Genomic DNA, 17,133 nt, shown 5'->3' with positions numbered 1-17,133 from the left:
AAATTCGAATGAAACGAGAATGTATCGTTGATGGGATCGATATGATTTATTTTAAAATAATTAACAATTTTCAGAGTCTAAAACTTACTCTTTTCATTCGCATATTTGAATCACTACGCTATATGATAGATATGTATAATATTCACAATGCTTTTCGCACTTCGTGGATATAATAAAATTCGTACAAAATCGTTTGTATAGAAGAAAAAAAAAGGAAATTGTGAAACAGCATTAGGTACGCTAAGTTTTTAAGACTTCTCTATGCACTTGTCAACTTTTTTTATCGTCCAACGATAAATTACGATTACGAAAGGCACACGTTATTTTATAAAAATTAAAGAGATTCTAAAATCGTTTCGGTCGATCAACCGAACATGTAATAATCTAAAAATGCTTTCTCAACTATCTTACGATTTATTTTCTTTACAATGATTTTAATGAATAAACTGAGGATGTTTACATAAAAATTTATAAAATATATACGATATACAAAAATATACAAAATAACGAAATCAAGGCACTAAGTAATAATATATTTTTTTCTAAATTTTCTTTAATTATTTTCGTAAAAATATAAATTTGCATAAACATCCCCAATTTAATTATGAAAGTCATACATACCAACGAATACGCACATATACACACACATATTTGATACATTCTCACGAAATGAATAACTATCATGCACATTGTCTATGAGCATTAATTAATAATATCTTACATCACTATGATTTATCTACAGAGTTTATATCCTAATATTGGCCGTCTACGTTTTCCTTTTAATCTTTAATCTTATTGATAGCAATTTGTGTCTTCATGTACAAGAAATATTTAATGTAATATTTAGATATTAAGTATTACATCATTGTCTGTATCACGTTGGTACACCACTCGTCGTAAAATTAAAAGATATAATTAGGATGATACAATAAAAACATGTTGGCACGTTTTGAAAAGGTGATATAAAAATACCATACAAAGATATCGAAAAATATTTCGCAATTTCTCACGCAATATATGTATATTATTATTATTTTTATTGTGCTGTCCAAACAAGCTCTCGATTCAAATAAGATCTCGCGCGTAAGCGTAGTGCTTTCAATAGTCTTATAAATCTATAATTTCTTAGAAATTTCGCTTTAAAGAATTTCAGATGATAAACATGTTAAATATGATTATTCAAAAAATAATAAATTAATAAAATTTTGCACACTCATGCGTTTAGCTTAATTCGTCCATAAGGCACTTCGTTATACAAAAAAACTACAAACGACATTAGCAAAAAAAAAAAAAAAATAACATATTTGAACTTTCTTGTAATCACTTTGATTAATATTAATTAATCATTAATTAATCACCGAGAATCATCCATTCATAAATTTATAATCTACGATTATATAATATATAATAATTAAATTAAGTGATCGATTGCCGATTGATGTTCAACAAATACAAAATACATTTCGTTTCTTCGAAAAACGAAGAGACCGAAGAAATTCTCTAGTCTTTATCAAAAATACAAAAGTTTGAATCGATGTATTCCTCGCGCTTATTAAACGATAGTATAAAAAAGTTGCAATAGAAAATATATCTATTTATATATTTATATATAGAAAATATATCTACATATATATTTCTATATTTATATCATGATTTAGATTCATTGAATCATCTGCAAGTATCTATTCTCTTCGAGCAATGAGCTCAGAGACGAAGTCATGTCGTTTACTACCATATTGGCGCTAGATGGCAATGGCTGCGGCAATGACATTGGATGAGTGGAACTAGAAACGTTTGTCTCATGAGTCTGAGCATTTCCAGACCAATTTCTGCATTGTTGCACATATTCCAATGTTCTTCTGTACGAATCCTGTCTCATTCCTTGAGGAGGCTTTATAGGAGATCCTTGTTGAGATTGACTGATGTCTCTACATTGAATTTCTGGCATAGTAGAACCAGTTTGCTCGTGATAACACTGATCGTAACCCCATTGACAATTACAGTTATATTGGTGATTCGGTGGATTAGTTCGAGCTTGACAATTATGCGTACAAGTGTGTTGCTGCTGTTGCATCCTGCAATTGGTTTGTTGAGCAGAGCACAATTGTGGTGACGTTCTCTTGGATAGAGTATTGTCTGTAATTGGTCGATGACCGCTGTTGGGATGAGCACAATTGGCCATTTGTAGACAGGGAGTAGTTGGTTGTTGAACTTGTTGTTGACAACCCTGGAGATTGGTTATGTTGGTAATTGGTTTGGACTGATTGTTCATATTTAATTGAGAACAGTGCGGCGATATCTGAGCGCATTGATTAGGTACTGTGGTCTGTTGGACAGGATGTAAATTAGGCATCTGACCATTGGGTGTTACTATTGGCCTGGTACATTGATTGGCAACTTGACCACACTGTGTATTAGGATGACTTATGGTTGTCTGATTAGGTATAACTGGTTGTTGGGTACAATGCGAAGATAATTGTTGACAATTGCCAGCTGAACGCATCTGCACACATTGTTGTTGGGTCATAGCGCTGTGATTGGGTGGAGCACATGCGGAATTCGTATGATGGTTCACTTGACCATTTGGATTTCCAGTACAGTTTGCGTTCATCTGTCCTTGGCAATTGTAATTAGGATAATAGCCATGATGCATATGGTTCTGAGGACAGTTTCTGGTTAGTTGAGCAGAATTTTGTGGAAGATTTTGTGGAGGGTGTTGAGGTGCTAAAGCACCAGCTGCTGGTGATGTTAGAGGTTGATCGCTAATATGACTGGAAGCGTAATGAGATCCTGGTGACATGACTTGACCTGCTGCTGGGCTAAGGACTTGTCCACCATTTGGTTGCGATGGATAAGTTGGTGGAGGACAGTATTGCGAGTTAGATTGAGGAGGTCGAGAGCTAGGGCATTGATTATAAGGTGATGGGGAAGTATTTTGATAATTTGTGCAAGGTTGAGCAGATTGTGATGGTGGATAACAGGTTTGCTGATGAGATTGGTTGTAGTTGCATGTAGGCTGTATTTGACGTTGATAATGCAAAGGATTGGTGCAAATTGGTGATTGACAAATAGGTAGAGGACTGCGACAATTGACTTGAGTTCCGCCTGCTTGAACCTAAAGAAAAAATGAACAAATTAATAAATAAATTTTAATATTCATGAAAATCGATTGAATAATCTCTGAGAAAAAAAAACATACTTGATTCAAATACTGCATCATTTCATCAGGAATTACCAATTTATTCTCCACCATTTCGCCTTCTCCAACCTCATCCAGAATAACCTCTTGATTAGGATGATGCTCTGGAAGTTGAGCTGATCTTGGCCTAGGTGGTACAGGAGGTGAATTTCTTTGAGTCTGATGACCCCTTGTAGGTTCTGACATACGACGATCACCGGATAGTTGCGTGCAATGACCACTTGGACCGTTCCAATCTCCTGGTATACCCTGGATTCCCTAAATTCATCAGATGTTGAATATTTCGCGTTATTAACAGACACTATAATCAATAAAAAATTAGAACAGAATATCTATCTACTAACTTGGAGAGACATATTCTGCGTTTGAACAACAAGATTGCTTGTAGAGTAAGGTCCTTGAAGATTGGGTGGATTCATTCGACCAGAAGTAGTGCTCATCTGACTACTCCTTCTTGAAGTTCCAGGACTAATCGGATCGTAGAAGCTGCCAGGTCCAGTCTGACCCATTCTAACAGCACTGACTCCACTAGCTTGGCTACTTCTTCTGCTACCGAAATCCGTGGATTTCATACTACCGTAATAAGTGCTCACTGTACTGTTGCTGTCCCTTCGTGGTTCGCTCAGAGGTTGTAACCTGAGTTGTAAATCGGATAGGCTCGTTTGACGAGCAGAACCGCCACCCTCCATTTTCAGGTCAGTAATCCTCCTGTTCAAATCACCAATGTTGCCTTGAGGACCCATACCACGTGTCCCTCTCATGCTGGATACACTGACAGGCAGATTTGGCATGCCTTTAGCGTTCAACCTGCCTTTCAAACGATTCCTTGAGGCGGGAGGAGGAGGTTGTTGTTGTTGTTGTGACTCCATTCCACCAACCTGTGGAATTAGAAATAGATAATTTAATATAATTTTTTTTGTTATAGATATTAATATTTTATAATGATTTATAGGTTTATTTATTTTTCTAAGTATTATACTTATGATATCAATTTTTCTGGATATTATTTGTTATTAATTTTTTTAAGATGATTCATTTATTATATTCTTTGAGTGAGAATAGTTGTCATGTTTTGATATTTTACGTCGATAATGTGCACATAAAATCAAATGTCCTATCGTATGAAACTTACCATGGCACGAAGAGCAACTGGCAGATCGGCAATGTCCAAGTCATCAGGTTCCTCGTTCCAAGGTTCCTCGGCCAGAGCCACGCCATCGCCAGTTAATGTACCTACGCCAGCAACTTCATCGTTGCAACCACCAACCAATGGACTACCTTGCTGTTGCATCATGCTAGGTGGACTGTTAGCTTCGCTTTCAGATTTTACACTAGGGCTAGACAAACTAGGTGTCTTCGGATGAAGATCCTCGCTTCTGCTAGGGCTGTGACCGCCTGCACCTGCTTCGTCACTTCCTCCGCCATCTCCACCGCCTCCTTTATGCTTTTTATTAGCGTAGAATTCTGCACCATGTACAGTCTTTACGTGTTTTCTTAGGGATGATGGATCGGTATACCTCTTCGTGCAACCTGGAGCTTTACAGACATATGGTTTCTGCAAATCATATTTAAATATAATTAATATTAATGTTTCAGAAATGTTAAGCTTTTCGACTATAATCGACTATAATCACACTAAAACTATTTAAAGAAGTTTATTTACATATAATAAAATTATATAAAGTTAATTTTTATCAGAAATTAATTATGCAATTGTAGATAAATTATATTTTATAATTATAAAAAAGTCTTCATACATTTTGAACATTATCATATAATAGACTGAAAAATAACTGTTATTGAATTTTCAAGGGATTTAGATTTAATTTTTTATATTTAATAATTATATACCTCATTGGAATGAGTTCTATTTTGATGTTTCGCACGATCACTGGCGTTACTAAAGGCTTTGCTGCAACCAGGATATTCACAAGTATATGGTTTTTCTCCAGTGTGGGATCTGAGATGCGTCTTCAGATTTTCCAAACGCGAATATGCCTTGAAACATCCCTCGAACTGCAATTTTAAAATTTATAATATCGATATTGAACTCATTTAACTCGTATATTAAAGATTTTAAATTTAAAGTTTAATGTACTCACTGTACACTTATGAGGTTTTTCTCCGGTGTGCCTTCTCATGTGCACTACCAACATATATTGTGCCTTGAATGGTTTTTCCTCCCTTGAACATTCCTCCCAACCACAAACAAAACTTTTTTTGTTTGCATGTATGTGATCATTGTTAATGTGTTTCACTAAATCGTCCTATAAATAGATACAATCATGTCTTTTAAACTTTACAATAATAATTAATTATATAATAAGTTATAATATAATTTAATTTTGATGTACAGAATGATATTTTTATTGAAGTACGATAAAATATCTTTAAGAAAGAATATTTTTATAAAAATTGTTTAATCGATATAGTTTGTTATTTTTTATAAAAAAATATTATGTCAAAAAATCTTTAGTATAATAGATATTTTGTAAAACATCATATGAAAGACGAAGAGAGCATAGTCACATAATGTTTCTTATATAAAATAAATTTTATAAAATTCAAAAGATAAAATATTTACAAGAAGCGGTTAAAATATTTAAATTCTTATTTTAAAATAAATAATATTTAATATTTTCTTGCAACTATATATTCAATTTATATCTAATATTTGTTTGTTTTATTTTGAATTTTGATAAACAAATTTAATAATATTTTTTTTCTTATTTTTATTTATAAAATATTTAATATATTGACTAAAGATGAAAGATGAATTAATTATTTATAAAAATATGAAAATAAAATTGAATTATAAATAAATATTAAAAGTAATTCAATATAAATCAATACGAATAAAATTGTGATTTAGATTAAAAATGAAATGTGAAATGTAATTAAATGCTATAAATTAAAGAACGATATAAAAATTTCAAATTCTAACCTGGGTTGGAAATTCAAGACCACAATCTCTCCAGTGACAATTCGTCTCGATAAAGTCACCGGGCTCGTCTCGGAGATCTTCGCTGGGGCTCAGCCCTTGGGGATGAGTCGGTGGTGCAGTGGTCGTCGTGGCGTTCGACGTGGTCGTCGCAGGTTCTCTTTTCACCTTGGTCGAAGTTCTCCTCGAAGATGTATCCGCCTCGGCCGTCACCGACCTGGTTGTCGATTCCGACGCTTTTCTGCATGATTCAGCGCTCTGCAATCGCGATAATAACAGATGATTACCAATCTCTCTTTCCATTATCCACTTTCAGAAATCGACCAATTCTGTTTTTATGTGATAGATGGGTACACGAAAAAATCGTACGGAGAAATTTGGTGCATGTCAAGGAATAAAAGAAACATGATTTAAAAATAATGAAAATATAAACAATATATTGTTCATATTATTAATATTATTACACAGATATTTTTATTTGAATTAAATTATTATATTTATTTAATTTATATCTATTTAAATATATTATATATTATATAAATATATAAAGTACTTCGAAAAATATAAATAAATAAAAGTATTGCAAATGTAAATCCAAAGAATATGAAAAATTTAATTCAAATGGATATTTAATCAGAAACAAAATAAGATTTAATTAGTGATACAAAATCGCGCGAATGACTAGATATAATCCCGCGTCAATCTTAACTAATTTAATTTGTTTGAATTTCGTCCAATGTTAAAGAGACGTTTCTCAGTTTCAACACGACAATTACACGCCAATGTTAAATCGAGTAAAATTCACTATAATTTCTCGCGTCACGGAGTAAAAAAGATTAATCACGACCCGTGTACATATATCAAGGCCCAATTCACACCGTGCGAGCAATTACGATTGACTCGGTAGCCACCGATAGCAGATGCTAATTAGATCGCCCGAGGAATTCAGAAGGTAGATATCCAGCGATCTTTGACACTAGGCTAACAATTTTCTGAAACAAACACCGGCTTTCAAGAGATGCCAGTGCTGGAAGCGCCTCGTGACACACGATCTGCACGCGATCTCGCAATTATCGCGTACCAACATTGCCGATCGATCGATTTGCTTGCCCTGGTAAACCGATGGTTGCGCCTCTGCGTTATGATACAGACATAGTTCTGAATATCTCCGCCCACGTTGCGGTTTGTATCTCGTGTTAAATTGAAAGCGAAATGGAAAGGAAGGTTGAACAGTGGTTCGAGGATTTAATAATGTAAAGGAAATAAGAGGGTGTTTGAATTGGCATGAAAGAAGCTTTGTTGTAGGATGTTTGAAATGATATGAAGGAATTTTGAAAAATATTGTTAGAATCTTTAATTTGATCATATTGCAGATATATTTTAGAATGTACTTAATTGTGTTTGGAAAATTATTAGAATTTTAATAATTTTTTTTTTTTGGATTGTAGATTATAGATTTTGGATGTAAGATATCAAGTTTAATGATATTCCTTTTTATTTTTCATTGTAATTTTTGCCTATTTTAAAGCAAATATAAATTGTCTTAAAATTTTAAATTGAATTGTATTATAAATCATAATAAAATACAAATCGATATTATGAATCTAATAAATAAATTTTAAAATAGATATAATTTAAAAGGCAAAATTTCTAATTTTTATTCTATTTTAATATTAACTTGAAAAGAAATTTCTTACAGTTTTTGTTATTTTAATTTTAAATGCTCTGTTTTCGATTAAATTGATATTAAATTGCATTGATTTTGCATACAATTAAAGTGCATTTTTCTCTCTGTGAAAATGTGACATTAATTTTATTTTCAAATTAGTTTTTCTGATTTCTCAAAAGGATAAAAACATAATGAACAAAAAGCAAATTCGAACAATTTTTCTATTCTAATTCCAGGACTCCAGATTTTTAATCAACCGGAATAACAAAACTTGTTTCACGTTGGCAAAAATGTATTGATTGCAATGATCTTTATTTTGATTAATAAAGTTTTGTTTGAGCTAAGATATGTGCATTTGAATTTAATAGTTAAAAATCTCAAGAACTTTCTTTCCAACCTAATATTTTGCTATTACTATGCGATATTCTGATGATGGATCTATCGAATTCTGCAAGTTTTTTTTAATTTGACAATCGACAACATCAAAATTAATAGAAATACAGGAAAGACTCGGATGAAAGTAGTTTCAAGGTTAGGAAGATATTAGGCAAACGTTCCTGGAGAAAACTTTTAGCACTTTCTGGTAGCCCAAGGAAAATATATTAGAACGTAGATAGAGATCATTAACACTTTCAAGGAACTTTCGACGATACACCGTCGTTGCTATATTGCTTATGTGCCGAGAAACGCGTGAATGCTTTACTGGAATTTCCTTCAATTAAGTTGTCCAATCGAGAAATTTATCGCATCCACATCGATGAATACAATAAAACATACGTGTTTATAGTAAACAGTAGCAGCAGTAGCTCATGTTAAACCAACAATCTTTCATCTATATACAAGATAAGAAATTTAATATAGAGATTAAAATGAGAAAATCGGAATAAAAACAATAAATATCGATTTTTTAAAATTTGAATTTAAATTTTTACATTTTAATTTTGATATCGTTTCATTGCTTAATATAATTTTTTAAATCATTTATCAAAAATATATTTTTTAATTCTAGTTTAAAAGTTTATTATATTTCACTTGAATGGCATATCATATTAAAATTAATATACAACGAAATTCTATATTCCATATTTATATTTCAATATATACAAATTCAATATTCCAAATCCAATTTTCATTGCATATTTATTATTAAAAATTTCTTATTGTATGATTTGCTTTCTGCCATCACAGTTTCACGATAAATTTCTAACTTTTTGTTTATTTATTAATCCGATTCAAAATCGTGAACTATTATCCTCTTTTTCGTTAATTCTCAAAAAAGTTAATTTTATTCGTTCGATATTTAAAAAAAGATTAAAGATGAATATACATATTCCACTATTTAAAAGTGAAATTTTCTTTTTCCTTTTTTTCCAAAATATCACAAAAACTTAAATATAACTCAAAATTTGTCTACTGCGTTATATCAATATTTATATCTAAAATAATAAATTTTTAGATAAATTTTCGTATCCAATATTTATCATTCGACTATAAAAATAGATTTATTTTACATCGATACATAAGCATAAAGATGTCATGAAATGAGGATTCACGTTTCTGAAAGTGACGTTTCCAAGCCATCCATCAGACTTAATCCATGCGAAATAAGAGGGAAGAAGCTCTCGATTACGAGGCGCCTATAAATCCATCGATCACCTCTCGGTGTGGGAACGCGGAACGTTGCACTATAGTCGGAACGCAGGGAGAAACACGAGTCGATGCAATCAGGATCATGAAACTTTACAGCGTGCGGACACGCGGCGTGTCGTGTAGAAAATGAAAACGCCGCGTGTGGATATATAAATAAATCAGAGCAAACAGGAGAAACAGAATGCCGGCTAGAAACGTAGATTCGAGAAGGCCGCCATAATGGAACAGGGAGACTAACAAAGAAGCTTGTGATACACGTGGACCGCGATTAACAAGAAGAAGAGGAGAATCCTAGGTGAATGGAAAGAGAGGGAGAGAAGAAGGAGAAAGGGAAGAGGAGGAGGAGAAGAAAAAGGACGATGGTCAGGTGGATGGGGGTGGAATCTGCGAAATAATGTGCGCAAGATTGCTTGTAACCCGAGGACCATGCGAGGGTAACCCAATCTTTTTCTCTTTTTCCCCCTTTGCTCCCTCTCTTGCGTGCCGCGAAGATGAAGCTGAGAAGTCTTCGAGATCCCTTGAGGGCTCTATGAGAGTCCCTTGGACAGTGGGCTTCCCTCAAAAGAAGTCGAAATAGTCGATTAGTTGTTTTATAAATTGTATCAAATTGTTTCTGTATAGGAACAATTGAACAGATCCCTACATTGCACGATCGTGCCTGAGATATTGGATCATTTTATATGGAAATAGATATTATGATTTTTTTTGAAACATTAAAGTAATGTAAGAAATATATTGACAAAGAGTTATTTATTTTTGTATATTATAGGATAATAATAATTATATAAAAATTCATAATTTTTAGGATAATTAAGATTATACTTAGATTATTATAGTATTATAATTATTATAGTATTATTATAGTATTATAATTCTTAAAAATTATTAGACATTAAAAATTAAACATTAGAATTATGCTTTATTCTAAAAATCTAAAGAATTTAGTTAATCTGAATGATTTATTCTAAAAGTAGTAAATAATTACTGTTCAAATATGAGAAATATATCAGTAATTAATTACTAACAGTTATTTATTTTTATTTCAAATTATATTAGATTTTAAAATGATTTAGATATTTCTTAAGAATAAGGTGAACAAGATTTTATTTGAAAACTGGAAAATATTAGAATTGATGTAATTAATATCGAGGTAATTAATATTGAAAATCGTAAAATTCTTTTCTTACCTCAGTTTTGGGCGGCAATCCTCCCCCGTGAGGTCCAAGAGTTGCTGAGGCTGTAGAATGGGGTGGCACGCCTGCGTACAACTGCGAATGCGGCGATAATCCATGGGCATGAGGATGTGGATGAGGTGGTGGTGGAGGTGGTGCAGGGGGTTGCAGAGGATGAGCATGGGGTAGAAGCGCTGCGGCTGCTGCACTCCTCAAAAGATGCGCTTGAAGTTGTTGCAAATGAGGCGCCATTCCCGGATGCATTCCCAAAGCTGGGCTCATTGCTGTAGCAGAAAAATAATTTAAAAAATTAATAACATGTGCATGAGAAGTAAAATATAGAAAAGATAATAGTGTATTTATAAACTAAAATTAATATTTTATTTTATTCGTATATTATATTTTATTTTTTTATTACAGAAGAGATTTATTTTTACTCGTATATTTTCTATTCTTTTTTTTTATTTTTTATTAAAATCTAACAAGAATACTTCTTGTTAGAATAAAATTTAAATAGAAATAAAAATAAAAATATTGAATTCTCATTTCATGACATCTTTATCAATCAGAAATAAGAAAATCTTAATTTTAAGAATTTTTAATTTAAACATTCATACAACGCATATGATATAACGATAAAGCCCATGAGCATCCAGCTTAACGGAACAACATCAAGAAACACGAATAATCCTTCTGACGACTTAACTCGTCACTCCCAATTAACATCTCGAATAAAAGCCGAACGCAATACCAACAACCAACTCGTGTATCTTATCGTATCAAACGTTGCGTACGTTCCTCCCATGCCCGGAGCGCGCTTTCACGATAATTAATTACGAGGAAATCAAGCTGACCGTTGTAGAAAGCCGAAAGCCGATACCGTTACAACGCCGACAAGGGGGGAAAAGTTAACATGGAATTATTCGTGCGAACAGTGCTGATTTCACGAGTCGATATACACACATGTCCAATCCCTGCGTATGTCGTTGTTAGGTTTAACAATTAACGCGAATCTCGATGGACGAGGGTGGCGATATACCGAGGGATAATCGATCGAGAGATCGAAATCGAGACCGCGTCCATTCTCTTGATAGTCGGGACACGCCACGCCGGACTTCCGGCACGTAGACCAAGCTTGCATTTCAATGCTACGAGCCACTCTTACGAAACCATAAGATTGTGTATGTGTGATCGTGTGGGCCGTGTTACCTGCGTTGTTGTCGTTCCTTCTCCCCAACACGGGGACGGAAAATGATAGGACATGACACGCGGTTCGATAAACGTGTACTTTAAGAGAGACATTTATAAAACACCGGGTGGACATCGCGTACCAATGGAATTGAGTATTATCTTTTCTCGTTATAGGGGATTCGCGGTATATAATGAAGTTCGTTTATGTTGTGTTGGTACAGATGAGCGATAGGACATCGCTCGTACGATTGCTGGTTTTAAAGCTGGTGTAAATGAGAGAAATGCGTTATGTCGAAATGTGCCATTGTGATTTTCAGATAGGGCGCGTTGATATTAATTTCAAATATTTCGATTCTTAAGAGGAGAAAATTTTGACAGTCGGTCGTTAATCTAATTGAAGTTTCGTTGGTATGTGATGGATTACATTTTCATTTCCAGTGATGAAATTAGGAAATGTAAAAACGATTATTAATTATAAAATTTTTACGCACAGTTTATATATCTTTGATTTTAAATCGCTCATTTGATTTTTCCTATTCCACATTTCTAATAAGTAGATTACAATAAATTTGTAAAAGAATAAGAAATATAAAATTAATTATGAAAATACATAACAATTTTATAATTCGATGCTTTTTCTTTTATTTTGAAATTTGATTACCATTGCTCATAAAAATATTATATTTCTGATTTTAAATAGTTTATTTAATCTTTCTTACTTATGTGTTTCATAATTTTCATATTTTATCATATAACATCGAAACATATAATATCGAAATAGCTAGTTCTTATGCATTGCATAATCATCATAAATATAATGAAACATAAATGATACAGTGATAAGAAACCGCAACATCTGCATCAGACCATCTGCATTTGTCATGTTACGATCTTTGATTTTATCATCTGATTTGCTCGTGCTACGTCAATGACCTGAATTACATATCCGATGTTGTCGAATTTTAAAGCCGCATATAATTGAATATATATAATTGAATAAAGTGGCAATTTAATCGGTACACGATGAAATATTAACGATACGATACACAGTTGCCATCGAGTTCGCTCAATTGCCACTGGCTAAATTAGCGTTGTCGTTCGATATGGCGATGTCGGTACGTTACGTGACAAGCTTGACGATCATGCTTCCTTCTAATCGGAACCTTTCGATTGACAGACTCCATATCGTTGTTCTATAAATTAGATCTTCCAATATTTACATTCTATTCTTAATTAATTTATTATATTTCGTGCTATTATATTTTATTCATTGATAAAAGAAAAATTTATTTCGAAAAAATTAAATTTTCTAAACAATAGAATAATGAATTTTAAACATATGATTCATAAGATTTACAAAATTGTAAAAATTCTTGAAAGAGAATCAAGAAAAACATTAATTTAATAAAAAATTAAATTTCAGATAGAAAGAAAAATACAGAACAAATTTTACAACTAATAAATATAATAATTTTTAGATTTTCCTTTCGTAATCGCAATGAAAGAAATAAAACCGAATAACGTAAATTAATCGAAAAAAAGGAAAGTTAGAAATGTTGCCTTAACACAATATTGACTCTTAATTTCGAACTTACAATAATTTGTTGAATACAAAGGGAAACATAGATGATGAGAAAATCGCTATTTATGTCCAATGTATCGTCTCCAACGACAATGCAATGAATCGTAAATTGAAAAAATTTTCCAACGCATTCCCATTCAATGACATCGGGATTCGCGTTTTATGAAATTTTTTGCATACGATCATCGGCATCGCACAGTGAAATCATCGGTGATTAAGCGATTATCGTTCAGTGTATGAGTAGACAACCGGTTACCATTACGATTTACCATCAATTCGATAAAATTATAGTGTTCTTGAATAAAGCATCGTAGGCGTGCATCTCAGTGTGTTCCTCCGATTTTATATCCATTCGAATCATGACGAGCGATCAATGCGCCCCAAGATATACACAACTCAACGAGCATTTTACAGTCTCACACATAAAATGTGATTTTTTTTCTTTCGTATATATCCAAGAATAAGACATAAACTTGGCATATGAAATATCAGAACAAATTGTTTTTCTATTTGCTTATAATTTTATAATTTTTCGATTTATCGATTGTTGAAATAAGAAAAAAAAAATGATTTTTTTATTTCAGAAAAATTTATTTGCACGCTAGATTTTTGATGATAGAAGATTTAAGAAATGTTTATTTTTGGATAAATGATATTTATCCAATTCTCTTTTAAGTTTTTCATAACGTTTTTTTTGCAAACAATATTTCTTGCACAATAATTTTGTGAATTAAATATTAAAGAATTTACAATTTATATTTATAAATTATAGAATTTTTTTTCACTTATAATTACATGTTTGATAGAATAAATCAAAGGATTTGATAATTTTTTACAAAATAATTATTTAAATGATTTTATATATTTGTATTTTGCAAATAAGTCAGTTTGATCAATAAAATAATAAAAATTTCAAAAAGATGAAGGAAAATAGTTAATCTTACTACAACACTTTTTATATTAATCTTTCGATGTTTTTTATATGTTTTAAGAATCAAAAAAATTTTTTTAAATTTTAGAATATTTATTAAAATCCCTACTTCATTATACAATAACTCGTTCTGAATGAAATATTTAAAAATTATATCAAGAAGAATTCCTTTTAAGAGATTCAAATATTTAATTTGAAATTTTATTTTATATTATACAATATAAATGACTCACATTTTTCACGAAGAATTAAATAAATATAACAAATTTTATAAGTGATAAAATATTATGTTTATTTTAATATAATATACAATGTATATAATCAACTTTATATTTTTATGAAATATACAAACATAAAAATTTCAATAATATAATCTGTATATAACATGAAAACGAAAAGAATTATTGGGACATTCTTTTTCCACAAAATCGATATTTGCAAATTTCTAAAAATATAATGATCAATCTGCATATTCATTATCAATTCTCTTTATCTACTTTATTGACAAGGATCGATAATTAATTTACGATGCAAAGAAATATATTAAATTCCTGTTTCATATTTCTCATGTTCGACGGTCATTTACAATCTTTTGGAGACTGTTGCGTAATTACTAAATGATACGTTTAACTCGATAACCGTACAGTTTCTCAGGAAATGGCCACCGGTCAATGTTTCTTAAAATTATGAATCCTCTGAAAGTTTCGTTTGATTAATGTCATCGAATTGAGAAACATCCACCAATATTCATCATCGTTTTATAACGAACCACCGATAATCGTTAAGAGTCCGTGTTCACGCAACGTGCTCGCTTTTATGAAGCACCGCCTAGAAACGTAGACAATCATGGGCGTGACCGATCGCCTAAGCACGCGTTGTGGCACCGTTGCATCGACGATTGACTGTTAATTGGTAACGCTATTCCGTATAGAATAGATTTTCAAACGCTCGAATGCATTTTATATCTGATAATATATTTTGCAAAATCGAAAAGTTGAGGTAAATATTGAGATAGCTAGGTGAAATTTATTTCAAATAATAATTTGAAAATAATAAGCGAAGTTATTTATTATTTCATAATAAAATATATATAAAGTATATTGCAATTGAGATTAGGTTATGGCAAATATTTCATGATGATCTGAATATAACTCTGAACAAAATTCATTTTAAATAATAATTTAAAAATAATGATTTTTAATAAGCTTTAAAGCTTTTTATTACATTTAATATTTCATTATTAATAAATATTTTAATTGAGGATATTTCTTTATTCGATTAATTTGAGGTTAAAGATAATAAATTGACTATTTTAGAAAATAATATTTATTTCCTAATGAAAAATTCGTTGTTAAAATAACTTTTAGAATATATATTGAATAATATATATAATAGTAATAGTAATAAGCGTGTAATAGTGTTAATCAAAAGCAATAATAATATAAATATATTGAGAAAGTAGTTATTTTTATCGAAATTAAGTAATAAATAATTTATTTCGTGAAATGTTAAATAAATCATTTAATTGCAAATATATTTTCGTATGAAATGAAATATTCGCATCATTTGAAAAATAAATTATTTCTAAAATAATTTTAAAAACTAATTTTAGAATAATGTAATGAAAATTCCTTAAAATGCCTATGTCTACGATGAATTAAGTGTTTGTGAAAGTACAAGGATTATTGAACAGGTATTTGCAAGCAATAAATATTTTAACATGGACATCAAACTGATATATTATATTTATATTATATTTATATTTATAAATTATAAAATAATAAATATATTATAAAATTATAATTATTTAATTATACTTTATGTTATATATATTTATATTACTTATGTCCTTAATAATAAACTTTAAAAGAACTTTTAATTTAAAAGAACTTACTTTAAAAGAATCTATTAATTTCAGAGAATCTTTTTTATTTAATAATTATATTACACTATACATAATGCATAATAAGAATACATCTTTCCAAGCAATAAAAGAATTCTTTTCATTATTATTATACATAAATGTAATCATTAAATATAATAATATAATTTACAAATCATTCTATATATTTATAAATTCTAAATTAAAATATACTTTATCAAAAATAAATATATAATAACTTTGAACATAATGTTTCATGATTAGTGCTACAAAGAGACAAGATGATTCTATTCATGCAAAAACGTATTCTGTCAAAAAGCATAACATTTTTTAATTTGAAATTTTGTTTAAAAAAAAAATTGAATTTAAAAATTTGTCAAATACAATTTAATTTTTTTTCAGTATAAGATTATTTTATGAAAATAAGTAAAAATAAATATATACATATATACATACTATATAAATATTTTTTTTTCTAATTGAAAAAAAAAAATTTAATATCAATCAATACAATACAAAATTTAACACAAACTTCTCCCATCGTTAAGATGAAAATATTCAATTAAGAGATTGAATACAGATCTCCATTACGCGAAAAAATTCCCACTGAAAGGCAAATTCCACGAATTCTTACTTCTTCCTCGCGACTCAACGCGTTTATAAATGCGCCTTTTTTCTTCGCGAACCTCCTTTCTGAAAGAATGCTCCCAAGAAAAAAAGGAAAGGAATCACTGATCGGTAGCGCGCGATGGCGTATTTCAATGAGCGACAGCGCCCTACGAGGCATCGTACGACGCCAGGCTGACAAACGACGCGCGTCGCTTGAATTTTAATCCGTTAATTACTTCATTTAATCGCAAATTACCGGCTACCCTTAAGTCGCGAGCAAGGAGGTCCGGGTCCCGATTTGTGGGAC

The 17,133-nt window shown here is 30.8% G+C and overlaps 1 protein-coding gene across 2 annotated transcripts in view; it reads right to left on the bottom strand.

The window, feature by feature from the left end:
• Positions 1-22: 22 nt before the first annotated feature.
• Positions 23-17,133, bottom strand: part of LOC108000095 (transcriptional activator cubitus interruptus-like) — a 177,327-nt gene continuing 160,216 nt past the window's right edge. For both annotated transcript variants that reach the window (XM_017060266.3, XM_062073541.1), the window contains exons 5-12: positions 10,647-10,915; positions 6,144-6,398; positions 5,302-5,466; positions 5,051-5,215; positions 4,332-4,754; positions 3,544-4,077; positions 3,200-3,457; positions 23-3,115 (exon numbers count right to left, since the gene is read on the bottom strand). In XM_017060266.3, coding sequence (XP_016915755.1) covers positions 1,661-3,115; positions 3,200-3,457; positions 3,544-4,077; positions 4,332-4,754; positions 5,051-5,215; positions 5,302-5,466; positions 6,144-6,398; positions 10,647-10,915 — 3,524 coding nt within the window. In that variant the 3' untranslated portion in view covers positions 23-1,660. The remainder of the gene's footprint in view (positions 3,116-3,199; positions 3,458-3,543; positions 4,078-4,331; positions 4,755-5,050; positions 5,216-5,301; positions 5,467-6,143; positions 6,399-10,646; positions 10,916-17,133) is intronic.

Source organism: Apis cerana, linkage group LG4 (assembly GCF_029169275.1).
Source record: "Apis cerana isolate GH-2021 linkage group LG4, AcerK_1.0, whole genome shotgun sequence".
Taxonomy (NCBI): Eukaryota; Metazoa; Arthropoda; class Insecta; order Hymenoptera; family Apidae; genus Apis; species Apis cerana.
This window is presented reverse-complemented; position numbering and strand designations above follow the sequence as displayed.